The 27,917-nt window shown below is 42.3% G+C and overlaps 1 protein-coding gene across 8 annotated transcripts in view; it reads left to right on the top strand.

Annotated features, from left to right (window-relative positions):
- Nucleotides 1-274: 274 nt before the first annotated feature.
- HEPHL1 (hephaestin like 1) overlaps nt 275-27,917 on the top strand; it is a 76,972-nt gene continuing 49,329 nt past the window's right edge. For 4 of the 8 annotated variants that reach the window (XR_012076421.1, XR_012076422.1, XM_072968961.1 and 1 more), the window contains exons 1-2: nt 276-736; nt 17,073-17,317. Coding sequence is in view for 4 of the 8 variants with exons in the window: in XM_072968961.1 (XP_072825062.1) it covers nt 567-736; nt 17,073-17,317 (415 nt within the window). In the remaining 4 variants the exon portion in view is untranslated. Of the gene's footprint in view, nt 832-17,072; nt 17,318-27,917 lie in introns of all 8 variants that reach the window. The other 4 variants (XR_012076423.1, XM_006206730.4, XM_072968963.1 and 1 more) reach the window with 4 other exon arrangements.

Raw genomic sequence — 27,917 nt, 5'->3', positions numbered from 1 at the left:
GAGTTGATTGTTTCATGTAGCCTCATAAAACAAGTTGGAGATGCTGGAGGGTGATTACATCACCCCCTCTGCCTTCTCGACAGAGATTTAGTCTTCTTTAGTGCTTGGGATTATTTCCCGATGTTCCACTCAGACCAGCCCAATTTTCCGATTTTACTATGTTCCTGTAATGGGTATAGAGAAAAAAAGAGGAGATGGAGGCAGGGAGGAGGAGGGGGGAACCCTTCAGTCCAATGTATAGCCCTGCCATTTGTGGCAGAGATGAATGACTACTGTCAGAGCAGAGCACCAAAACTTACAGATACAAACCTATTTGCTCTGGGCAGTAAATAAATAAGTCAGTTACACATTTCTTGGATGGCTGGCAAAAGTTTTGTCATCAGAACAACTACCGTATCTAGCTGGCTCTGCTTATGCAAGTTGTCAGCCTCTGTCCCAACCCCAAACGACCTAAGGAGGAGGAGCTGGGCCTTGTCCATTTCTTATTTGTAATTAGCTCCGAGTGAAGGGGAGGGACAGGCAGGGTTGCCTCCTGCTCAGGCTGCTGGCCTGCGTTACATCCACAAATGCCTCGGAAACGGCAGGCTGACTGCATCCTCCTCTTCACATTCCTGGGTCTGTCTGGGCTGGTTGGTGCAGTTACCAGAACATACCACATCGGGATTGTGGAAGAATACTGGAACTATGTACCCCAAGGGAAGAATGTTATCACTGGCAGAAGTTTCGCAGAAGACAAGTGAGTGAAATTGGAGTTCCCGTGGACTCCGCAGCTTTGGCCCCTTTTTGACCCTGCTTGGGGAAGGCGATGTTCCTTGGGTGGCTGTCGTGGTGGTGAGTTGACCTAAACCAGCAGGAAGGGTTTGGTGTTTGCTGTGAGAGCCCTAGAATGGGCAGGTGTGAAATTTGGAAGAGATATTCTTCGCTCCATCTATTCACAGCCTTGTCTGTGAAGAGCCATGTACACAACCAGGTGTTTTGAATAATGGCCAATTTTCACTAGGCATCACTAAAAACTTTCAGGGGTTCGAGGTTCGCTTTGTTAAAAAAAAAACAGTGAACCTTTGAGAGAAAAATTTGGTAATTTCCAAGAATTCTTTGTAGCACAGGGAAATATATTCAATATCTTATAATGAAAAAGAATATATATGTATAACTGAATCACTATGCTGTACACCAGAAACTAGCTCAACATTGTAAATTAACAACACTTCCATTAAAAAAATAAAAATGAAGCCATATAACTGGTTTTACTGAAAGAAAAAATGAGTTCTTTACAGTTGACATACACAGTGTTTTCTTTGTTTTTATTTTTGGAATGAAACATCATAATTAGAGATACATATGCTATAGGTTGCTACATTTTGTTTTGTTTTGTTTTGCAATGTTTAACAGAGAGGGGCAGTTGTCGTGGATCTGGCTGGTACTTCGAGAGTTTCCTTGAGTCCTCTTAGAAGTGGCTTCTTTGCCGGTAAAAGGTGTGTTCTGGCCCTAACTCATTCAATCTGAGGGCAGTGTTTACCCCAGAGCCCATGGTATAGCTGGATGAGATGGTGCTGGAATCTTCTATGCCCCTGATCTTGTATTTTTGCAGGAAATAGCTCTTGCTCCCCCTCTTCCTCTCAAGATGTTGTGTCTTCAGTCTCTTATCTGTTCCCTGGAACCTGGAACACGTAAGAGACTTAAGTCACCCTCTGGCTCCAGAAACGGTCATGCGTATTTTCAACGTTGTAGTTCTTAGAACATCTTTTGAGGTGTTTTGGTAAAACAGTCATATATTCAGAAGCTTGTTCCTTTCCTGATAGGCAGAGTCCTGTGCATTCAACATCCGAGTTCCACTCTCTAGAGGTGAGGTTAGTTGCTAAGATTCATGGAGTCTGCCAACAAGTCTTTAAGAGCCAGGTCGCCCTCTGGGGAAAGATCAAAGATCCAGTTGGCTTGGACACATGGCTTCCAGGTTTCTGAACTACGCGAAAGGGGGCATAGTCATGTTTTGTTTATTCAAAAAGGATGATGCTCATACCAGTCAGGCTACCAAGAAAGAGTTTTCCTTAAGCATCGTACCAGGAAATTGAATGTGCAAGGGGCTATTTCCAGAGAAAGCTCTTGGCTTCTTTCAGTCTCCCATCTGCTGACCATTGGTGGTGGTGGTCTCTGTTGTGACAAACAGATATGGGATTGAGAGTCTCCCCTAACGACCGGTAGCCTTCCCTAAACATAGAGCTCTGCTGGCCTCAAAAAGAGCTCAATGGAAAATGATCATCGTGAGCAGCTACTGGACGCGAGACTATTCCAGACGTGTACGCTGAGTGTCATGGACGTAGTCTGTAAACGCAGTGTGATACTGGATTGCCTTTCCATATGCACAGAGTTCTTTCTCCTAAAATATTCCTGTCAGCATAGCTGTTTGGTAGCACTTATTCTGACCCAGGGACTCCGCCGGGGACCATCGCTGCTCTCAGGCTCTGTTAGACCCCCCCCCCCCAAACAAGGAACTGAAGCTCTGAGGTGAAGAAATTGGCCAGAGCTCACAGAGTGAAAAGCAGCACCAGACTCACTTTGCTTTGGCTTCAGAGCCAATGTTTTTTCGCCACGCAGCCTGTTTGTTGGCAAAGGTGATCTTTCCCGCCGAATGGAACTCAGCTTTGAGGGAAGCCAGGATTCCAATAATAAGAACTTTCTAGAAAGACCCAATTCTGTACCAAAGGCTTGTTTAGTCTCACTTGTCACTCTTTCCAGAGAGACCCTGAAAACAATCACTGATGCCAGTAACCAAACTGGTTACCTGGGTTCATTCAAAAACCCAAAGTACTTTAAATTACTGAAATACTAGAATGCCACTTCCCGCAAGGCTGGGTGTGGGAAGAGGTCAGGGGCTCTCTGCTGATGATTCAGCTAGAAGATGGTGCTTCGAAGAAAGTACAATAAAATATATGAAAAGAGTTACAGTGAGAAAGAAAAGGAGAAAAAGAAAGAAAATGGGCATGACTAAAACAGAATTTGGCGTCGGATTAGAGTGGTTCCCTGTGAGAGGACTCCTGCCCCTCAGGAGGAACTGGCACATTAGAGGGCATTCCGGGAGTGCCAGGGTCCCCACGTTTCCCTCCGGTGTGTAAAGGGGCAGCGTTTATGCAGGGCCAACTCCTGACTCTTGAAAGGGGAGCCTCCGTGAGGATGCGATGCGTGTTGGCTTTTACCAGCAATCACGGCAGGAAGTGCTGCTGGTGTGGTGGGCAGCTCAGGGCGAGTTCCCAAGGAGGCATGGGTGTGGTTGGCTGCTGACTCTTGTTCGAAGACCACAGGACACAGGTCTCAGGTGCCACGATTCGCAGGTGTCCCGGGAGCCACAGGTGACACATGCAGCGATGCCACAGTTATGGGACACACGTGGAGTTCACTGTGTGTGCTGTGTTGCGTCAGCTCCCCAGCAGCAAGGGGGCATCTTGGGTGATGTGACTGCCTCTCACTCAGCTTCTGCAGGATGAGCGGACAGCATTTCTGAGGACACTCTGCCAGTTAGGACATTCAGACCCAGACAAATTCCTGATACTTAGAAGTCTACGACCGCTGGGTGCCTCGTATCCCACCATGAGCAGAAAGAGCCTGAAATGGCAATCAGAGACCTGACTTCTTGTCCTTGTTTTGCCCTCTACTCGCTGTGTAACCTTGAAACAGGTACATAATCTCCCTAATTTCCTTAATTTGTGGGAGAAAAAAGAGAGTTGAAATATAATCCCTAACGTCACCTGAGAAGTATCATTCCAAGGCATCAGAAATAATTTTCGAAACTGAAGAAAAAACATCCTACCTGACTTACCAGTTCTTAGAAAGATTTTTGCAATGGTGAAAGAAAGGAGAGAGAAGATTTGCAAGTGTTCAGCCTAGCAATCAGAGATGGAGAAGGACTGAGAATGGAGATATGTGACAATTTTTGAAGTATTCTGTATTTTTCTTTACCCATCCAGTTTTTTCCCTGTTCTTGAACAACTATCTCCAATTCTTCACTTCACCTGCAAAGTTTTTTCCCCGCAGCCCTGGCTTATTCTGATCAGTTTCCTTCCCAATCCCCCCTGGCGCTTGGTGTCCTTATCTGGCCTTGGACACAGCGTTCCCTTCTCTCTGCTTTGCTCTCTGGCGGTTTGGGATACATCAGTCACCTCTGCAGCTGGAGGATGAGGGCCGTGGTGGTGGAGGGGCAGGCCCAGCATACACATAATAACCCCCCTCCCTGCACAGAGCTGTGTCAGTGACAATAACGCACAGACGTCGGAGCAGGGCCGGTCATCTGGAATCATTAAAGTAAGAACTAAGCGCTCTGTCAATTTAGTTGTTCTGGTTGCTATATCTCTGAATGAGCGGAATTGGCAAAAATTAGGGGAAAAGGAAGGTGAGTGCCAAAGTTTCAATGATGGAAAAAAGCTCGGAAACCAAAATTAGGCAGTGCCAAGAGCCTAATAAATCCTGATTCACAGGAAGGAGTTAGGAAAAAAATTGAAATCATTTCACCCAGACACTGTAGCAGTCAGATGGTGCAATTTAACTTTCTGACCAGTTACCTTTGCTTGATAATAGGGTTCAAAAATACAATTAAGGAGGAGGGTATAGCTCAGTGGTAGAGTGTGTGCATAGCACACACAGGTCATGGGTTCAATCCCCAGTACGGCCATTAAAAAAGTAGGTAAACCTAATTATCTCCCCATTCCAAAAAAAAACCTCAAAAGACAAAACAAAACAAAAAACTCAAACCAAAAAATAATTTTAAAAAGAAGTCTAGAGTTGTCGCAGAGACCTCATATTAAAAAAAATAAACAATGTAACAAACAACATAACATCATGAAATATGATAATAAACATAAAATAATTTTAAAATGTAATAAATAAATGAATGAGTGAATAAATAAACCTAATTATCTCCCCTGGCCAAAAAAAAAGAAAAGAAAAGAAAATCTATCTATCTATATATATATAAAGACTGGAAGCACTAATGTTACCTAGGAAGTATTGGATTTAGGAGTTATATTGTATTTAGAAACATTTTCTCCTGATGAATATATTCCTCCTCTTTCCCTTGGACTTAATGGGGACACAGGGCTCCTTTGATTTGCTTGGGGATGGTGTCAGTATTTGATTCACTCATGCCAGTCTGGCTCATAAAGCACTTAATTAAGGTGTGACTGTGCTTCGGTGGTAAAGCCTGATGTTTAATGGAACCAGAATGGGTCACCTTATTTAAAGCTACAGTTCTCACCCAGACCTCCTTTAGCCAGCAACACACATGAAGCCTTTTTCTTCTCAGTGAAAGGCAGGGGTTTTCATGGATATGAACTCTCAGGCAGAACTACACTTGGACATGAGTGAAATTGACCACTGCTCAAACCCTATGTTAGGGTCCACTAAGGGAGTTTACCCAGTCACATCACTATGGCAACCCAGTGGGTGGCAAAGGGTTTTGAGCACCCCTTGTAAGCAGTTAAGGACAGCCCTGTATGTTTATCTGAAAGAAGAGCCAACTGAAGGGAAGCAGGTGGGGGGAAGTGAAAGGCTTTTGTAAGCTTTGAAATAAAGAGAAGGATACCACCTCGTTACAGCTTGATCTTAGAGAGATGATGACTTTCAAATCTCAACTTCTATCTTATCAACAGGAAAAAAATCCTATGTTGGGCATGATGCCTTGAAAATCTCTTGGGGTTTCTGTTATTCCCTGTATCAGTTAGTGATTGCTTTGGGCTGCCAGGAGAGACAAGAATCGAGTGGCTTAAACAATTTAGGGTTCTGTGTACTCCTATGAAAGAAATCCAGAGGTGGCCAGTCTAAGACTGGTGGGACAGCTGGCATGATAGAGTTTCAGAGGCTTTCTATATTTATGACCTACTATCCTTAGCATGTGACTTCCTCTTCAGGGAACTTTATGGTCACAAAGTGGCTGCTAGAACTCCAGCCCTCACATCTCTGATCCAGGAGGGAAGAGAGGAAGGGGAGAGTTAGAAAGGGCATAATTCCTACTTCATCAGTCCTATAAAGGGTTCTCATGGAAACCCCACCCAACTAATTCTATTTACGTCTCACTGAATACTCAAATCCACAAAGGGGGCTTAGAAATACAGTTTTTCAGTTATGTGCTTTTTGGCCTGAACAAAAGCAGGATTTGATTCTGTTACTAAGAAAAAAAAAAGGAAGCATGAATACTGTAAGGCAGCTGGCAGTCCCTGCCACCCTCCCCTACCTAATTCTCCCCTTTTCCCAACTTTCATGAACACCTTCTTAGTCTTCCTTTTCTCTTTTTACCTCCAGATAGTAGGTCCCCAAGGCCTGGTTAGTGGGCTTTGAGAGAACTCACAGACAATATAATAGCTTACTGTCATCAAGTCCTTTGTATGTTCCAGGCATTGTCATTAAAGCTTTTAGTGCAGAAGGGTGACAGATCTCCTGCCCTGGTCAGGAGGACCAGGAGGCTCAGGGAAGGTTTCCTCAGCCAAGTGTAGTCCAAGTGGTCTAACAGAGATGCCACGGCAGCCTGGACTACTGGTGAATGTGCTCAGAGGTTGCTCTGGGATCAGCCAAGAAGCTTCGAATTCTTGTTCCACTGACTAGGCAAGTAATTCAATCTTTCTTAGCCTCAATTTTGTCATTGGTAAAATTGGGATAATGACAGTACTTGCTTCTGAGGTGTGTTAGTTTCCTGTGGCGGCCATAACAAATGACCACAAACTGGGAGGCTTAAAACAACAGAAATGTATTCTCTTCCAGTCCTGGAGGTCAGAAGTCTGAAATGAAGGTGTTGGCAGGGCCACACTCCCTCTGCAGGCTCTAGGGGAGAATCCACTCATTGTCTATCTCTGCTTCTGGGGGCTGCCGGCAGCTCTTGGCTTGTGGTGGCCTCACTCCAGTCTCTGCGTCCGTCTTCATATCACCTTCTCCTCTGTGCATGTCTAATTTCCCTCTTAGAAGAGTGCTTTTGGTGGCATTTAGGACTCACCTGAATAATCTGGGATTATCTCATCACAAAATCCTTAATTACATCTGCAAAAACCCTTTCTCCAAATAAGGGGATTAGGATGTGGACTTATCTCTGGGAGCCGTTATCAGCCCACCACAGTGGGTGCCAGGAGGCTCACATGACAGGAGATCTGTAAGTGCTCAGACGTGATGCCTGGAACTGGGTTAGCACTCCAGAAATGTCCGTCATCATGGTAGCTCTCGTGTCTCAAGGGGTTCTCTGAAGAGCAGAAGCTCTGTGGGAAAGAGACCTCAAATGTCAGGTTTTCCTTATTTCTAACTAGAGCTTTGCCAGAAACAACCATCAACTCCCATGACCCCCACTGATTGAATGCTCACTCTCCCAGAAGCCGTGCATGGGGCTCCACATCTCATCTACCCCTCACAGTGGCTGCGCCATGGTCAGTGGTTGACAGCTGAGGAGACTGGGGTTCAGAGAAGTTAAGTCACTTGCCCAAGATCTCACAGGGTCAAACTGGGGTGCTGGGATTCAAGCTCATCTCTTTTTTATTTCCATTTTTTTAAACTGAAGTATAGTTAGTTTGGCATGTTGTGTCAATTTCTGGTGTACGGCAGAATGCTTCAGTTATACATATGCATCCATGTATTTCTTTTCTTATTCTTTTTCATTAGGTTACTACAAGATACTGAATATAGTTCCCTGTGCTGTACAGAAGAAACTTGTTGTATATCTATTTTATATATAGTAGTACCTGCAAGTCTTGAACTCCCAATTTATCCCTTCCCACCCACTTTGCCCTCTGGTAACCATCAGTTTGTTTTCTATGTCTGTGAGTCTGTTTCTATTTTGTAAATAAGTTAATTTGTGTCATTTTTTTTTAAGATTCCACATGTAAGCGATAGCACATCATATTTTTCTTTCTCTTTCTGGCTTACTTTACTTAGAATGACAATCTCCAGGTCCATCCATGTTGCTGCAGATGACATTATTTTATTCTTTTTAATGGCTGAGTAATATTCCATTATATATCTATCTATATAGGCCAATATCACTGATGAACATAAATGCAAAAATCCTCGCCAAAATATTAGCAAATGGAATCCAACAACACATAAAAAAGATTATGCATCATGACCAAGTGGGGTTCATCCCAGGGACACAAGGGTGGTTCAACATACGCAAATCAATCAATGTAATACATCACATCAACAAGAGAAAGGACAAAAACCACATGATCATCTCAATAGATGTACAAGAAGCATTTGATAAAATTCAACACCCATTTATATATCTATCTATATATATATCTCACAACTTCTTTATCCACTCATTGTTGATGGACACTCAGGTTGCTCCACTTCTTGGCTATTATAAGTAGTGCTGCTGTGAGCATTGGAGTGCATGTATCTTTTTGAATTAGAGTTCCCTCTGGATATACAAGCTCATTTTCTTTTCCCTTGACCGTGTGGATTTGTTTTTAACATGCCTGTGTGTGTTCTGGGGGGCTCCTGTGGAAATGAAGTGGGAGAAGGGAGAACTCAAGACTTAGGTGATACCAGGGGAGCACAGAGCAGTGTGTAAAGGAGCCCATCACTGGATGGGATGGCTTTAAAAACGATTATTCTAATTAAGAAGGATGTGCAATGTGTAATCACCATCTTCACCTTTCCTTTTGCCAAGTGGCCCTTGTCCCAATCTAATCCTATTTTCTCCTTGGTGAACCACATCCCATCTCAAGCTCAGACAACACCTCTGGTCCTTTTTGTGACTGTATGATCTCATATGTGTGCTCTGACCACACCTTCTGCTAATATTACTTTGCAGTTCATCTTCAACCCATATGCCCCCAACATGCATTCAGACATACAGGCTATACAGTGTATGTGCCCCTTCATATGGAAAACTGGGTGTTTCTGTTTATTCACCAGTGCGTATGTTCTGTCTTCCCAATCAGCTGGGAAATCTCTTGAATACAGGGACTGAGATTCATATATCTTGGCCCCAGTTTCTAGTTTAATGTCCCATATCCAGTAGAGATTCAGCAACAGCTTGATGGTTGAATGAATGGGAAAATCCCACTAAATGATCCAGGTTGTGGGGGACGGTGCAGATGGTGAGGGGCACAGCCCTGTGAGCTTCAAACCACTCAGGACCTAACCTACAGTCCACCTCTGCCCTGGTGAGAGGATTCCCACAGGCAGGTCCATTCTGACCGTGGTTCATCTTGCCTGCGTTTGGAAGGTGTGTCCCTTCACAGTATTGCCCCTGGCCTTGGCAAAGTGAACGTTTGGTCTTCAAAGCAGTTGACAATGTGAAACTTCCCAGGCCCATGGCATTCCTTCACAGCAGGAAATAGACATCTCCTCAGCTTGAGTCAAAGTGTTAGAATGTAGGTTGGGGATGAATCTGAGGGGTAGTGATTACTCAGTTGCTCACAGTGAGCCATCCTGTGGCTACACGAAACAATACACAAGCCACCAACAAGGCATTCGGATGAGTGCACTCGAGCTGAACCAGGGGCCACTTCCTGTGGATGGCTCCTTGAAGTCACCCACTTGCTTTGTTTCTTTGGGAAGATTTGCATCTTCTAAGGCACCTAGGAGCTGTGGCTTCTGTCCTACTGTTTCAAATGCATAATGTATTCTTAGGGATAATTTGCTGCTTAGACACTGAAAAGACTTTGTCTTACATCTACCACTCCCCTACCTTTGCCACTGTCAGTAGTTCCTCTGGATTTAAATAGTTCCTATGGTTTGAAATAGTTACTATAGTTTTTATGCTAAAGATTATAGAAATGTGATTTCTAAACTTGCAGGCACATCAGAATTATATTAGTTGGAATAGGTCATGTTGTGCTACAGTAACAAACAACCCCCAAGTCTCAGGGGGTTGACCCCACAGAGGTGTATTTCCCACCCTCTTGGTTTCACAGAGGGTCACTTGGCTCCAAGACAGGTGTCTTCCCCGGGAAAACTTGCAGCCAGGCTGCTTGGATCTTGAGCCCTCACTTTCTTCACTCGAGGCTTCCCCTGCAGCAGAGGAAGTGAGGGTCTTGTAATGGCAATGGAATGCCCTGGCCCGGAAGTGGCACATATCACTTCCACTCGTAGCCTATTTGTCAAAATCCCATGGCCCCACCTACCTGTAAAGCTCTTTGCTCTCCCCTTCTGCTGGGAGGAAAGAAAAATCAGAATGGGCAAGTGCCGGAAGGCTCTAGGAATTGTTTGGTGAGCTGGGAGAGAAAAAAGATGCCACTGGCCCTGCCACCAGATAGTCTGATTCAGTTGCCCTGAAGTGGAGCCTAGGGATCTAAATACTTAGCAGATGTCCCATGTGGTACACAGGCGGACATTTAGGAACAACCATGTTAGAAAACCTAATTCCCTCTTGGAGTGACCATTGGCTGTTGAGGTGGTAAGACTGACAGACGTCTAGGAATGTGCAAAACAAGTCGATATATAACTCGGTACTAAAATATGCAGTACATGCAATGTGTTGTAGGAGGGCAGCGAACACTTGCCCTCCCTCTGATATGCTCGCCTTTTGTTTGGATGGCTTTGCCAGACAACTCATGGTAAGGATCTTTTGCTCAGCATGCATTTGCGCGCGTGTGTGTGCGTGAGTGCATGCTTGTGCTGGGAGCCCAAAGTAGAGAAGTGAGGAGGGTCAGATGTCCATCTTGCCCTGCAATGTCTGTTGGAATGATAGGCTTCTATGAATAACCTCATTATAGCTCTTTATCTGTCAGGCTGAGCCTAGAGAGGACACCAGGGATTCTGAGTCGAATCCTTGCTCTGTCATTGACTTCCTTGGTGACCGGTATAAAGCCAAGCGACTCTGCTTACTCTGGGGCTAATGAGCCAGCCTGAGGCTGACTCAGTTCTTTGCTCTTCCTCCTCCTCCTTCTGAACAGCCTGTTTAGCTAGGACTTGTATTCAGCTGCTAGTTAAAGAAGCCTGAAGAACACTGGCTTAAATCTATTTATTGGTTTACACAAAAGAAATTCATAAGTTTGCAATCTCAATCTCAGGGTCCTTTCCTTTGGCTTTCCACTTGACCATCACTAGGGCATGATTCGTCATTCTCTCAAGATGGCTGCTAAAACTCCAGTGATCATGTCTTCATTTTGCGCGTGGATAATGGGAAGGGCAAGGGACAGAGAGGGGCTCTCCCAGCGGACTCCAGAGAAGTACCGCGGACTAACAGATGCTTACCCCTCATTGGCTAGAACTGTGTCCCATGACCATCCAAGCTGCAAGTGAGGCTGGAAAACACAAGAGCCTCTACCCTAAAGCCCCGGGTCAGGCGTCCAGACTTTCTATCCTATCCCCTTGCACGGGAAAATGTAGGCTTCTGCCTTGTGGAGCCGAAGAGGTGGACTCTGGCTCCTGGGCAGACACATGTTGGCTAAGTGGATACACGGAGGCAGAAGGCCAGTGTGCACAGACCCGAGTGTGCCCAAGACCTCAGTCCCGAAGCTGAGACAGAACTTGGACTTGTCAGCTTGGACTGAGCAGGGATTCTCTTCCCTCCAAGTCAGGGCACAGGTGCTCAGCACGCCAGTCCCTGCGGGGACAGAGCGCCCGCCCTCACGGCACACTGTGTGTGGCAGCTGCATTTTCAGAGGTAGATGGCACCCAGGAAGAGATGGCCCCCTCTGTAGCCAAATTGCCTGGACCCCCTTTTCTAAATAAAATGTGAGCTTGTTTTATTATGACTGTAAATATGATGTTACGGAGGAAAACACTGCTCCGGCACAGAAGAGGGTGAATGAAAGTAAACTTCTTGTCTCATGGCCCAGAGCCTATGGTTTATGGTTCCTCTGGCTGCTTCCCAAATGTTTAATCTGTATGTGTGTGTGTGTATATACACACACACACACACACACACACACACAATGTGTATATATATACACATTGTTTAAAAAACACACAAATGGGATCATACTTTACATGCTGCTCTGCAGTTTGCTTTTTCCATTTAGTCCCTTGGTGACCATGCCACATTGCCACTTGTAGGACCACCTAATTCTTTTGTTTGGCTGAGTGGTCTGAATGTGCCATTATTTTGTTTCCCCAGGCACCAGCCAAAGAATATTTCCGACTTTCCAGGTTTTCGCTACGAAAATCATTGTTGTCATTCTCCAAGCCTTTTGGCAGAATTCCTGGTCCCATGCTCAGGACTGGCATCTGAACCTGGCATCTAGGGGAGGGAGAGCTTTGCTGCCCCTGGGAAGACGGGCCCTATGACTCTAGGGTGCTGGCCTTTCTCCGGCTCAGCCCATCCCTGGCTCCCTGTGGGCTGAACCCATGGCTTCCTCCTTTGTCCCAGGAGCCTGCCCCGATCCTGACTCCACACCAGGGCAAATCCGGGCAAGGCTGACACGTGTGGGTGTGGGTGCCCGGGCAGGCTAGTAATCTGGTGCTCCAGGCAGATAAATATCATGGGGCCCCTTCAACTGATATTTGCCGAAACACTTGTTCAACTCTTATCTGGAGGAAAGGCTGAGCACTGAGAAGAGGAGAAGGTGGCCTGGTGGTGGGAGTTTTCACCCTCCCCTTGGTCGCAAGAAGAAAGAGCCCACCCTACCGTTCACTGGGCCAGTCCTCTGGGGAAGGGGTATCAGTGGCCGCCTGTTACTGGTTGAGCCCATCCCTGGGGGTCCCCTCCCTCCATCTCCCCAACTCCGTCTCAAACAGCTGATTTTGTTCAACCACATTACAGTACTCTCCCCAGAGAAGTTCTGCAAGTGGTCGTTTTCTCTACCTTCCATGTCACTTCCAGTGAATTTTATCCTCACAGTGATGCCTCCAGCTCCCCAGTGATGCTGCAGTGCCCTTTAGGGCTGAGGCCCAGCTGCCCCACCTCTTAATCTGGCTCAGTTGAGGACCCCTGGAAGTTCTCCTGCCTCCAGGGCCAAGGCCAGTCTTGTTAAAGGGAGCTTTACCGCTGACAGTCTGACCATGGCCATTGATGCTATTAGGTGGTCTGGGGCAGGCCGGATGCCTCAGCTGGTTAGAACGAGGAAGTGATAAGGTTGTGAAGAAATGGCTTTTTAACTTGACTTGTAAACTGTACTGTGTTCTGTTTAAATGCTTTTCTTTTTAATTTTGTGACGCTGTAAGCTTCAGTTTATAAATTACAAAATAACAAAGTTGGTGTAAACCCTATTTCTCAGCATCATCCCTGGGAGAAAGAAAACACGTGAAAAGCTGCTTGTGATTCCCTGAACCGACCTCTGACCCACCCCCCACTGACATCTGACCCCTTTGCTCAAGCCATGCCTTCCACTTGGAGAGCCTACCGTCTCTCCCTCTCTCCCAACTGCCCAGAGCATTTTGTTCTCCTCTTACAATTCTTATCTGTCTCTTTTGTGTGGGCATCATTTTGTCCCTTTCTCTTGATCATAGACTGACCTCTTCTGGGGTTGCATCTTGTTCATATTTTTATGCAAAGCAATACCTAGCCCTGTACCTTGCATGCTTTAGGTCCTCAATCTGTACTTGTTGGAAGTCAGCAGAATGGTTTTCAAGCTCATCCCAGGACTGAAACAGAAGAGATGTATGTGGGATTCCCTGGGAGAATTCTCAAAGGGGTCACTTGTGCTGATGGGGACAGAGCCCATTGCAGCAACAAGGAGGGTCTTCTGTTTGATCCCCATCCAAGGTGGTCGTGTAAGTTGCAAAGGGCTTGATCCATCATGGGGACACAGTCACACGTGGGTATAAACTTTATACATTCTGGTCCAGGAAATATGTCTACCTCAAGAGGACCACTGTTCCTGGTTGTCTCTGGGCAGTACAGGAATGTGGTTCGGGTCCAGTTACATTCTGAACCCCAAGTATCTACGGGTTTGTAACTCTGACTACTGATGTCTGAGCCAGGGACCTGGGACAGGTCAAGAGTGCTTGAATCAGGGCATCTGCTGAGGGTTCTGACTCAGAGGAGGGAGGCAGGGTGAGGCAGAGGAAGAGTTGGTACAAGGCAGTCTGGAGGAAGCTGGGAGGCTGGAGTTGCCTCACACGACTTTGGGCTGCCATATCACTGAGCAGATCCTCCAAGGTCTTTTACATTCAACTGGTCTAACTGAAGAATAACTCTGACACCCTTTGTGGACCTAGAATGAACAGAACTGCAAGAATTGCTTATTCTGACCCGTAGTGACCTGCCTGGCTGCTCTGCTAAAGACACTGGATCACACCCTTTAGGAAAGGCCTGGATAAGTTTCTGTTGGGAAGAATTTGAAAAGAGAGAGAAAAAAAAAAAAACAGAAAAGGGTTGGGGGCAGGGCACAGAAGAGTACAAAAGAGAAGTGCTGAATGACACCTTAATACGTAATGGTTCTTAATACTTTGTTAAAATGAGTGATTGAATTATTAGAAGTAAATGAAAGCAAATAGAAAGTATAATAAATGGGAAAAATGAAAAGGAATGTAATGATGGAACTAAGTAGGAGCTGATTAGAGGGAAGAAAAATTTAAGCAAAATTTAAGAGATTAGAGGAACATACAATTCCCTGGCAGATTCTGCCCTTAGATTAGCCATATGGTTGTCAGAAGTCTAGACTCACAACGCCAGTTACAAAAGCACAAGAAAGATCCTTCACCAGTCCCTAGATTCCTTCGGATTGAACCAGCCAGACACTCTGTGCTGTCCTTGAACTCATCACTGGTCCAGGGTGTCTTGGTTGGAGGAAGAATTACACCAATTGGCCAGGCCTGGGTCACAAGCCCTTCCCTGGCCAATGTATGAGGGGACCTGGTGTGCTGCTAGGTTAGGCTAGGTTACTTGCTCCATTGCTGGAGGTGCGCGTGGAGCCCCACCCAAAGCATACAGAGTGCGAATGGGGAAGGCGTGCTCTTAGACCAAAGAGTGGAGTGTGGGTGCCCAGTGGACAGAACTCCAGAACGTCTGCTGTATCAGCCCTTTCCATCGTCTTTGCTTGGGTAACTCCTCTTTGGTTCTTTGAGACCGTGTTTAGGCATTACTTCATCTAGGAAATCTCCCCTGATCTGCCTTACACTTCAGATTAAATGCCCCAGAACGTAATCTGTGTTCTCACAATATTACCGAACCAAACTTGGGTCCACTCACTGGATGTGCAGTAAAGCCAGTCTACTGACACCGGGCTGTGGTGAAGGAGAGTACATTTATTGCAGGGCGCTCAGTGTGGGGCCAAGCAAGACCGGCAGCTCATGCTCAAAAGACCTGAACTCCCTGACAGCTTTCAGGGAAGATTTTTAAAGGCGAGTTGAGAGAGAGGGTCATGGGGTGTGTGATAAGCTCATGTACATCCTTCTGATCGGCTGGTGGTGAGGTGATAGGGTGGTGTTTCAGGAGTTAATATCATCAACCTTCCGGTTCTAACTGGTCTGGGGTCTACATGCTGGTCTTCAGCACATAGTTAACTTCTTCCATCTGGTGAGGGGTTTGATATCTGCAAAACAACTTAAGGATATCGCTCAGGATATAATCCACCGCCCTTGAGGAAGAACTCAAGGTCCCTGATTTTCTTTTATGGCTAACCAATTATTTTGTCTTTCTTGCCTTTTTCCTTCGTTTCTGCATTTTCTCACTTCTCTGATTAAATTTTCTCTTTGGAGCTTGGGGAAGGCCTAGGAGGCTAAAGCTTTCCTACAAATAAGAGGCTGGGACATAGGGAGTCTGTCCCCAGGGAGGTCTCACAGAGTCCTGCTCGGTTTCAGTAACTCTCCCTTCCAGAATGAGAGCTCCTTCAAGTGTTTCCCTTTTTAACTCTGTATCCCCAGGACTGAGTACAGGGCTTGAGATACTGATTTACTGAATGACTGGGGGGAATGCATGATGCACGTGTGCAGGAGTGTGTGCCACAGTGGGACTGGCCTCTTGCCCCCAGAGAGGCCACAGCTACACTGGATGGCTGCGCCCAGGAACTTTTGCTCAAGTAGAAGCCGGTATGTCCGGGTCTGGAGCTAGGGTCGGAGCCCCACACTAAGCACATAGACTGAGAGTGGGGACGGGGGTTCCACCTCTCAGGAGAAGACGGTATGACCACCTCCAAAGCGGTGTCACCAGTGTTGTCATTGTTTTAGCCTCCCAGACCCCAGAACTGAGTCCCCCTTTCACCCTGGGGCCCCAGGAAGGCACCTGGTCACATTAAGTCCTAGAAGACTTATTTTTTTTTCGCATCCATCCTTTTTTTTTTTTTTTTAATATTGCACCACACCCTCCTGGTCTCCTGACAGCCTCCCTGCCCCAAAACTTTGCTCTCCCCTTTACCTGACTCCTATAAAACTTGCACATCATTGCCATAAAGCTCATCCTTAAATACCAGTGATCATGTCACCTATTTAATGAAAAACCTTAGTGAGTCCTCAGTGCTTCCAAGATAAATTCAACCTGAAATTACAGTTCATTATCAGTCTTCCCCCAGATATTACTTTCATCCATGTTTCTCACTCCTCGGCTTCCCGACCTGTGCCCCAGCCTGTTCCCTGCTTCCCCCATCACCTGTATCTCTTCCTCCTCATTGCCCACACTCTGTACCTGCTTAGTGTCCTCACTCTTCCATTTTGTTATCCAACCCTACTTCTCCTTAATTTCTACACTTTTTCATGAGCTGTTTTCTGACTTCTTTGACCCACAGAAATCATTTCCTTCTCTGAACTGGTAACATTCCTAGAAAAATGGAGCCTGTATCCATTGCCTCAACCTCTCTGTGGGCATTTACTCAGTCATATACTGCCCTGTGCAGTTACATAAGTTTTTCATTATTAGATCGTAAACTCTTTTACTGAAAATAAAGTTAAGCGCATAGTAGCATTTGTTCAATGAAAAAGTGAAAGGGATTGTATTGAATGAAGAGGGGCAGACGGGCAACGTGACTTTGAAGTATTTTAGTTTTGTTTTGGTTCTGTTGTGAGTACTATTGGTGCTTTTTGGCTTGTCACTCAACTGTCTTAGCCTCTGTTTCCTCATAATAAATTGTGGATAATCCTACCAACTTACAGAGGTTACTGGGTTGTGGTGAACACCAAATGAGAAATCATCCTTGCAAGCACTTGATGAACTGTGAAGGTAACCTGTGAGGATTTCTCTTTTAATTTCAATGCGAAAATATTTTCCTTCTTATTTTTAGACTTGCAACCTTATTTCTCGAAAGAGGGCCCAACAGGATAGGCGGTCTTTACAAAAAGGCCATTTACAGACACTACACAGATGAGACCTATTCCACGGAGATCCCCAAACCTCCCTGGCTTGGATTCCTGGGCCCCATCTTGAGGGCTGAAGTGGGTGATGTGATCGTCGTTCATTTAAAGAACTTTGCTTCGCGACCCTACTCTCTGCATCCACATGGCGTTTTCTACAACAAGGATTCGGAAGGTAAATATCCGTCCTCTATTCTTGGTGTCTTGTCTCTCTCTCCGAAGGAAGGCAACTGTCAGTTGCAGTGAAAGGGATTCTAAGAGCACAATGATTATACACGTTCTTTCATCTGCTCCCCACCTCCTTCTCACTCTGTCTCCATCTGTGTCCCCCTCTCTCTTCTTCCTTTTTCCTTTCTCTTATTTCCTTCCCCTCTTCTTCCTCACGCTTGTTTATGTCGCTACAGAACTGGGTGCTGGGGTCCCTTGGCACGTGCTCCACCTCGACCCCCGAAGCACACGACTTTCTTCCTTGTCCATCAGTCGTGACGGGGTCCCACACTGGATTGAAGACAGTGTGGACGACGGCTCCAGGCTCCTGTCACCAGTAACAGCCTCAGCTGAGGGGAGGGTGTCTCAGTGCAGGCTGACCTCACCTTCCCTGCTTAAGGCGCCAGTCTTTGGTGCTTCCTTGCTGAAGCAGCTCTCTGTCTTCTTGTTTGTACTTCGAGAGCTTCAATAGGGCCACTTCCCAAATTCTCCCGAAAGTTTTTTTTTTTTTTAAATCTTAAGCAACATCCTGAGACATTTGACATGGAAATATTTCTCAGTCTTCAGAAGTATTTTTTTTGCATCCCTCATTGCGCCCTTGCCTGTGACCAGGTGGAATAGGTCAAATGGTGCTAAACCTGCGACAGCACTGGCTCTGGGGAACGTCCTGGCACAGGACCGTGAACTCTGATGTGGCTCACCTCCTCGGCAAGGAGGAGCTTCTGGGTGTTAAGGAATGTCCCAAGGCAGCCAGACTTGCTTTGGCGGTTGCCACGGCCAGGTCTGTCTAAGCAGCCAGAGGAGCCACCTCAGATGATGAAGACGAGATTGGGAGTGCTCTTTGCTCTTGGCCCTTTTCCTCCACCTGAAGTGTAGTAAAGCTGTCAGTCCCAGATTGGGTTGGTTCAGAGTCGTTGAAAGTGAGCACGTCAAATTCATTACCTTCCTGACCCTTCCACTGAGTGTCTACCAGGTGCCAGAGACTGACTCCGGGCCCTGGAAGTGAAAGATAAGTGAATCCTAGGCTAGAGTTGAAAATCAACGACTATAAGTATAAGGGTTCATTTCAGGGCTCTCAGTTCTGTTCCGCTGGTCTATATGCTTAACCTTGTACCAATGCCAATCTGTCTTGATTACTACGGATTTATAGTAAGTTTTGACAGTGGGTACCATAAATCCTTCAACTTTGCTCTTTTCAAGTCTTTTTAGCTATTCTAGGTCCTTTGCATTTTCATATATCAGATTAGCTTGTTAATTTTTACCAAAAAAAAAGAGAAAAAGTCAGCTGGGATTTTGAGGATTGCATTGCGTTTGATCGGGGGAAGTTGCCATCTACATTTTAAAAATGTATATAAAATAGAAGAACAACAAGTTTATACTGGATAGCACAGGGAACCAGATTCAATATCTTGTAGTAACTTATGGTAGAAAAGAGTATGAGAACAAAGGTACGTATGTTTCTATGTGACTGAAGTATTGTGCTGTACCCCAGAAACTGACACACCACCATAAACTGACTGTACTTCAGTAAAAATATAGTTAAAACTAAAGATGAGTTGCCATCTTGACAGTATTGAGTCTTCCGATCCATGAACCTGGAATTTAGATCTTTAATTTCTCTAAACAATGTTTTAGTTTTTAGTGGACAAGATTTGCATTTCTTTGTTAAATTTACTCTAAAGTATTTTAGTCTTTCTGATACTATTAGAAATGGAATAGTCTTCTTAATTTCATTTCTGATTGTCGCTGGTGTGTAGAAATACAGTTGATTTTTGTACAATAGTGCCATTTCCCGAGTTCTCCGTAAAGTTTATGAATATAAACAGATAAAAAATGTATCGATTTTAGCTTGAATACTGCTGTCATGTTAAACTTGTTTATTAGTAGATGTTTAAAGGGTTCCTTGGGATTTTCTAAATACAGAATCATGTCACTGTGAATAAAGACAGTTTTACTTCCTCCCTATCAATCAATGTACCTTTAATTTCTTCCTTTGTCTTACTGCACTGGCTAGAACCTGCAGGATAATATTTAATGGTGGTGAGAGCAGATATTCTTTTTCTTAATTTATTATTTTTTAATTGAAATATAGTTGGTTTACAGTGTTGTGTCAATTTCTGGTGTATAGCATAATGTTTCAGTCATACATATACATTCATATTCTTTTTCATTATAGGTTACTACAAGATATTGAATAGAGTCCCCTATGCTATACAGAATAAACTTGTTTATGTATAGTAGAGAACACATTTCTTGCCTTGTTTCCAGTCTTAGGAAGAAAGCATGCAGTCTCTCTCCCATTAATCATGATGTTAGCTGTGGATTTTTCTTAGATACCCTTTATCAGGTTGAAGAAGTTCCCATCCATTCCAACTTTGTTGAGAGTTTTTAATTTGATAAGTATTGGAATTTATTCATTGCTTTCTGCATCTATTGAGATGATCGTGTAGTTCTGTCTTTTATTCTATTAATATGTTTCATTACATTAGTTACTTAGCTGGAGCAGACTTAGGAGAGGACAGCTAATGTCCTTTGGGAAAGAGTGCAGTTGAGGTCTCTTTGAGATTTACAAGTGGAGATGTCCCATAGACAGCAGGATATCAGTGAAGTTCAGAGGCCAGGACCAGGCTGGAGATAGAAGCGGGAGTCACTGGCATGTAGCTCCGGGCATGGGTGCTGTCCACCTGGAAGGGAGCTCTGGGCATGGAAGGAAGGGAGCTGGCATTATACCACATTGAATGGCAGATGGAGGAGACTGAACTGGAAAATCAGACTGAAAAAAAGTTGCCAGAGAGGACAGTGTGATGTCAGAGGAGCCAAGGGAGGAGGATTTTTTAAGAGGGAGGAAAACGACAGTAACATCGAATGCCTCTGAGAGGTTAGGGAACACAGGAATTTTTTTAAATGTCACTTGGATTTAATGGACGGTGGGTAGCAATCTGGATTTTTCCTATTTCTCTATCAGGTTAGGTCAATTATCATATTAGAAAGCAGTAAATTATTAGTTTACCTTTGAGTGAAAATGGTTTTGTCAAATACTTTTGAGTGTTACAGTTTCACCTTATATTGAGAGATAGTGTAAGAAATTACTTTTAGAAAGAGTATTTTTGTGTCTTTTGGAAACCATTCTTGAAAACATCAAAAATGCAATTCATCATAGTAGTCAATAATTAATATATAGTGATTTTCTTGAAAATATTCTCTTAGAATTTGGTACCAGAAAAAGTTCCGCTCTCTTGAGGAACTAGTAAAGTTTCATTTTATCAGACAAAGAAACAGTATAACCTAATTATAATAACCTAATATATATTATACCTGGATATAACAATATAACCTAGATACAACCAGGAAATTCAGAGCTACTTTTAAGACTGAAGGGATCTAGCTAGTTAAATTAATCTCCTGCTTCCTTTATATAGGTTTTGCTTTCTGACTTTATCTTTTGAGTATTATATAGCATGTGGGTTTAATTTATAAAAAGATTCATTTTTTTCAGAATAAAAGTAACTTAAGGTTAGTATGTAAAAAATGTTACATAAACATATACATAAAGTATGTAAAAATAAAGTGGATAAAGATGTAAAAATAGTCCATACTCTATATTCATAATAAATTTATGGGGCAGTATCACGGTGTAGTAAGAAGTCAGACACAACTAGATTCAAATCTGGCCCAGTCACATGCTAGCACTGTTAATGTGCCTTAATCTAAAAGTGGGTATTACTACCTACCATATGGGGTTGCTTTGAAGAGTGAGATGATGTACAGAAAATATCCCCTTTACCTGGCACATAAAAGGGTGTAGCTGTTGTTGTTTTCTCCTGGCATCCTTCTCCAAAAATCAAATTATGTTTCATGATAGAATTTGTTCAGAAGGTAACGTTAGATTTTTTTAGTTACATCTTTTCTTTGGCTTGCCTTGGATACACTGGCTTTTGCTCTCTTCTTTGAATTTGTATTTCAAATGCATAGCTCATTTGCTGGCGTGTGGTCAATATCCAGTATAAGGGTTGTTGAGTGAATTAGTGAATGAATGAAAGAATGGAGTGTGTCATATCCCTCTCCCTCTCTGCCCCTCACCTTCCAGCCTTCTTCTCAGTACCATCCATTTCCTCCTAGTCCTTCAAGGCCCCTCAAATGCCACCCCCACTACAAAGCTTTTGATAATTGTAACTTGCACAGATTGGTCTCCATCCCTCTGCTCAGGTGGTGTTCAAACTATTTTTATCAGTATACTTTCCTTAATTGAAAAGTCTTGTGCAATTTTAGTTTATAAAACAGAGAAAGGAAATGCTCTGCCCACTTGCCTCTACCCCCTCTGTGGCAGAACTTCCAGCCTATACAGACCCAAAATTACACTGAACACATTGTCGTGGTTTATTCTCCAGGTGGCGCATGTTCATAATTCATTCCTGGTCTGGCCAATAGAACTGTGAGATCCCTAGAGGCAGGAAGAATGTCTTACTCTTCCTTCTCATCTTTTATGGTCTCAAATTTAGGTGCTGAATCTGTAATAAGTGCCAAAGAAGTGTTCATGATTTCTTCTGCTGCTTCTCTTTTCCTTTTCCTTTTTTTTTTAACATTTTTTATTGATTTATAGTCATTTTACAGTGTTGTGTCAAATTCCAGTGTTCAGCACAATTTTTCAGTCATTCATGGACATATACACACTCATTATCACATTTTTTTCTCTGTGATTTATCATAACATTTTGTGTCTATTTCCCTGTGCTATACAGTGTAATCTTGTTTATCTATTCTACAATTTTGAAATCCCAGTCTATCCCTTCCCACCCTCTACCCCCCTGGTAACCACAAGTCTGTATTCTCTGTCCATGAGTCTATTTCTGTCCTGTATTTATGCTTTGTTTTTGTTTGTTTGTTTTTGTTTTTTAGATTCCACATATGAGCGATCTCATATGGTATTTTTCTTTCTCTTTCTGGCTTACTTCACTTAGAATGACACTCTCCAGGAGCATCCATGTTGCTGCAAATGGCATTATGTTGTCGGTTTTTATGGCTGAGTAGTATTCCATTGTATAAATATACCACACCTTCTTTATCCAGTCACCTATTGATGGACATTTAGGCTGTTTCCATGTTTTGGCTATTGTAAATAGTGCTGCTATGAACATTGGAGTGCAGGTGTTATCCTGAAGTATATTTCCTTCTGGGTACAAGCCCAGGAGTGGGATTCCTGGGTCATATGGTAAGTCTATTCCTAGTCTTTTGAGGAATCTCCACACTGTTTTCCATAGTGGCTGCACCAAACTGCATTCCCACCAGCAGTGTAGGAGGGTTCCCCTTTCTCCACAGCCTCTCCAGCATTTGTCATTTGTGGATTTTTGAATGATGGCCATTCTGACTGGTGTGAGGTGATACCTCATTGTAGTTTTGATTTGCATTTCTCTGATAATTAGTGATATTGAGCATTTTTTCATGTGCTTTTTGATCATTTGTATGTCTTCCTTGGAGAATTGCTTGTTTAGGTCTTCTGCCCATTTTTGGATTGGGTTGTTTATTTTTTTCTTATTGAGTCGTATGAGCTGCTTATATATTTTGGAGATCAAGCCTTTGTCGGTTTCATTTGCAAAAATTTTCTCCCATTCCGTAGGTTTTCTTCTTGTTTTATTTCTGGTTTCCTTTGCTCTGCAGAAGCTTGTAAGTTTCATTAGGTCCCATTTGTTTATTCTTGCTTTTATTTCTTCTAGGAGAAAATTTTTGAAATGTATGTCAGATAATGTTTTGCCTATGTTTTCCTCTAGGAGGTTTATTGTATCTTGTCTTATGTTTAAGTCTTTAATCCATTTTGAGTTGATTTTTGTATATGGTGTAAGGGTGTGTTCTAGCTTCATTGTTTTACATGCTGCTGTCCAGTTTTCCCAACACCATTTGCTGAAGAGACTGTCTCTATTCCATTGTATATTCTTGCCTCCTTTGTCAAAGATGAGTTGACCAAAAGTTTGTGGGTTCATTTCTGGGCTCTCTATTCTGTTCCATTGGTCTATATGTCTGTTTTGGTACCAATACCATGCTGTCTTGATGACTGTAGCTCTATAGTATTGTCTGAAGTCTGGGAGAGTTATTCCTCCAGCCTCTTTCTTTCTCTTCAGTAATGCTTTGGCAATTCTAGGTCTTTGATGGTTCTATATAAATTTTATTATGATTTGTTCTAGTTCTGTGAAATATGTCCTGGGTAATTGGATAGAGATTGCATTAAATCTGTAGATTGCCTTGGGCAGTGTGACCATTTTAACAATATTGATTCTTCCAATCCAAGAGCATGGAATATCTTTCCATTTTTTAAAGTCTTCTTTAATTTCCTTCATCAATGGTTTATAGTTTTCTGTGTATAATTCTTTCACCTCCTTGGTTAGATTTATTCCCAGATATTTTATTACTTTGGGTGCTATTTTAAAGGGGATTGTTTCTTTACTTTCTTTTTCTGTTGATTTATCGTTAGTGTAAAGAAATGCAACTGATTTTTGAACGTTAATTTTGTAACCTGCTACCTTGCTGAATTCTTCAATCAGCTCTAGTAGCTTTTGTGTGGACCTTTTAGGGTTTTCTATATATAGTAACATGTCATCAGCATATAATGACACTTTTACCTCTTCTTTTTCAATTGGGATCCCTTTTATTTCTTTCTCTTGCATGACTGCTGTGGCTAGGACTTCCAGGACTATGTTGAATAGGAGTGGTGATAATGGGCATCCTTGTCTTGTCCCAGATTTTAGTGGGAAGCTTTTGAGTTTTTCACTGTTGAGTACTATGCTGGCTGTAGGTTTGTCATATATAGCTTTTATTATGTTGAGATATGTTCCCTCTATACCCACTTCGGCGAGAGTTTTTATCATAAATGGGTGTTGAATTTTATCAAATGCCTTTTCTGCATCGATTGAGATGATCGTGTGGTTTTTGTCCTTTCTCTTGTTGATGTGATGTATTACATTGATTGATTTGTGTATGTTGAACCAGCCTTGTGTCCCTGGGATGAACCCCACTTGGTCATGATGTATAATCTTTTTTAATGTGTTGTTGGATTCTATTTGCTAAAATTTTGGTGAGGATTTTGGTGTCTATGTTCATCAGTGATATTGGCCTATAATTCTCTTTTTTTGTAGTGTCTTTGCCTGGTTTTGGTATCAGGGTGATGGTGGCTTCATAGAATGAGTTTGGGAGTATTCCCTCCTTTTCAATCGTCTGGAAGAGTTTGAGAAGGACTGGTATGAGTTCTTCTTTGTATGTTTGGTAGAATTCCCCGGTGAAGCCATCCGGTCCTGGACTTTTATTTGTAGGGAGGTTTTTAATTGCTATTTCTATTTCCTTTCTAGTGATCGGATTGTTCAAGTGTTCAGTTTCTTCTTGATTCAGTTTTGGTGGACAGTATGTTTCCAGAAACTTGTACATCTCCTCTAGGTTATCCAGTTTGGTTCCATATAGTTTTTCATAATATTCTCGTATGATATTCTGTATTCCTATTTTGTTTGTTGTAATTTCTCCATTTTCCTTTCTTATTTTGCTAATTTGTGCTCTCTCTTTTTTCTTCTTTGTGAGTTTGGCCAGAGGTTTGTCGATTTTATTTACTTTTTCAAAAAACCAGCTTTTGGTTTCGTTGATTTTTTCTATGGTCTTGTTAATCTCTATTGTATTTAATTCCTCTCTGATCTTTATTATTTCCTTCCTTCTGCTGCTTTTTGGGGCTTTTTGTTCTTCTTTTTCTAATTCATTCAGGTGATGGGTTAACTTGTTTATTTGAGATTGTTCTTCTTTTTTGAGGAAGCCCTGTATTGCTATAAACTTCCCTCTTAGCACTGCCTTTGCTGTGTCCCATAGGTTTTGAGTGGTTGTGCTTTCATTATCATTTGTCTCAAGGTATTTTTTAATTTCAGCTTTGATTTCCTCATTGATCCATTGTTTTTTCAATAACATATTGTTTAATCTCCATGCTTTTCTTTTTTTCTCCTTTGTTTCTCTGTTGTTGATTTCCAGTTTCATGGCATTGTGGTCAGTAAAGATGCTTGAGATAATTTCTATCTTCTTTTTTTTTTTAACATTTTTTATTGATTTATAATCATTTTACAATGTTGTGTCAAATTCCAGTGTTCAGCACAATTTTTCAGTCATTCATGGACATATACACACTCATTGTCACATTTTTTTCTCTGTGAGTTATCATAACATTTTGTGTATATTACCAATTTCTATCTTCTTAAAATTGTTGAGGTTTCTTTTGTGCCCAAGTACATGATCGATCCTGGAAAATGTTCCATGTGCACTTGAAAAGAATGTATATCCTATTTTTGGGGGGTGTAATGCTCTGAAAATATCCACCAAATCTAGTTTTTCTATTGTAGTATTTAATTTCTCTGTTGCCTTGTTTATTTTCTGTCTGGAAGATCTGTCTAGTGATGTTAATGCAGTGTTAAAATCTCCAACTATAATTGTATTCCCATCAATATCCCCCTTTATCTCTGTTAGTATTTCTTGTATGTATTTAGGTGCTCCTATATTGGGTGCATATATATTAACGAGTGTAATATCTTCATCTTGTATCACTCCTTTAATTATTATAAAATGTCCTTCTTTATCTTTCTTTATGGCCTTTGTTTTAAAGTCTATTTTGTCTGAAATCAGTACTGCAACACCTGCTTTTTTGGCTTTTCCATTTGCATGGAATATCCTTTTCCATCCTTTCACTCTCAATCTATATGTGTCCTTCTCCCTAAAATGGGTCTCTTGTATGCAGCATATTGAAGGTTCTTGCTTTATTATCCAGTCTGCCACTCTATGTCTTTTGACTGGAGCATTTAGTCCATTAACATTTACAGTAATTAATGATAGATGTGTGTTTATTGCCATTTTGAACTTATCTTTGCAGTTGAATTGGTATATCCTCTTTGTTCCTTTCTTCCTCCTTTTGTGGTTTGGTAATTTTCCTTTGTATTATCATGGATTTTATTTAATTTTTGTGACTCCCTTGTAGATTTTTGACTTGTGGTTACCCTTTTTTGTAAATCTATTAACCCATTACTATAACTGTTTTTATTAAACTGATAGTAACATGATCTCAAACCCATCCTACTGTTAAAAAAAATTTTAAAAAGAAAGAAAAAAATATTCTATATTTCCCTGCCTCCCTCTCCCACTCTCAGTGATTTGTATGTCTTCTTTTATAATTTCGTGTTTTCTTTATTTGTAATTCATGAGTTATTTCCTTTCCAGTTGTGAGTTTCTCATTTCTGTAGCATCCTGCTGCTTTTCTATTTAGAATAGCCCTTTCAATATTTCTTTTAACATGGGCTTAGTGTTGTTAAACTCCTGCAGCTTTTTTTTGTCTGTGAAACTCTTTATTTCTCCTTCTATCCTAAAGGATAGCCTTGCTGGATAAAGTATCCTAGGCTGCATCTTTTTTTCATTCAGGGCTTTGAATATATCTTGCCACTCCCTTCTGGCCTGTAGTGTTTGTGTAGAGAAATCAGCTGAGAGCCTTATGGGGGTTCCCTTGTAACTTACTCTTTGCTTTTCTCTTGCTGCCTTTAGAATCATTTCTTTATCCTTGACTCTGGCCATGTTGATTATGATATGTCTTGGTGTGGGTCTATTTGGGTTCTTCCTGTTTGGGACCCTCTGAGCTTCCTGTACTTGGGTATCTGATTCCTTCTGTAAGTTTGGGAAGTTTTCAGTCATGATTTCTTCAAAAACCTTTTCAATCCCCATTGATCCTTCTTCCCCTTCTGGGACCCCTATTATGCGAAGATTGGGACGTTTTGTATTATCCCATAGGTTCCTTATGCTATTTTCATTATTTTTTATTTACTTATCTTGTAGTTCTTCTGAATGGGTGCTTTCTATTGCCCTGTCTTCTAGATCACTAATTCGTTCCTCTGCATTATCTAGTCGGCTTTGCACAGCTATTAGATCATTCCTCATCTCTGTCAATGAGTTTAACCATTCTACTTGGCTCTTCTTTATAGCTTCAATTTCATTTTTGACATATTTTATATCTCTAAACACTATCTCTTTTAATTCCTTCAGCAATTTGATCACTCCTTTTTTGAAATCTTGATCTAGTAGGCTATTGATGTCTATTTCATTGATCTTTCTTTCAGGGGATTTCTCTTGTTCTTTTAATTGGGAAAGGTTTGCCTGCTTCTTTATCTTGCTCATACTTCTCTGGCACTGTGGTTTATGGAGTATCAGTTGTCTATTTTGGATCTTAAGGTTTTTATCTATCTACTGCCTATTTAGGAATAGAACTTAGGGAAAAAAATAGAGAAAGAGAAAGAATTTTAAAAGAAGGGAGAAAGAGGGTTTGAAAACAGTGTATAATGAATAATAGAAGAGCGAGTTGAAGCAGAGTATTAATCGGGTTCAGACATCCTTTTAAAACCTTAAAAAAAAAGTGGAGGGGAGATAAATAGATGTATTTGAAACCTGTGTCTAATTAATAACAGGACATCAAAACCCAAGAGAAATAGAAATGAATTAAGAAGTAAAAATTAAGAGAGTAATAGAAAATAGAACAGGTAAAAACAGGTTTTAAAAAAAAAGGGGGGGTTGTCGGTG

The sequence above is a fragment of the Vicugna pacos genome, chromosome 10 (assembly GCF_048564905.1).
Source record: "Vicugna pacos chromosome 10, VicPac4, whole genome shotgun sequence".
NCBI lineage: Eukaryota > Metazoa > Chordata > Mammalia > Artiodactyla > Camelidae > Vicugna > Vicugna pacos.
This window is presented reverse-complemented; position numbering and strand designations above follow the sequence as displayed.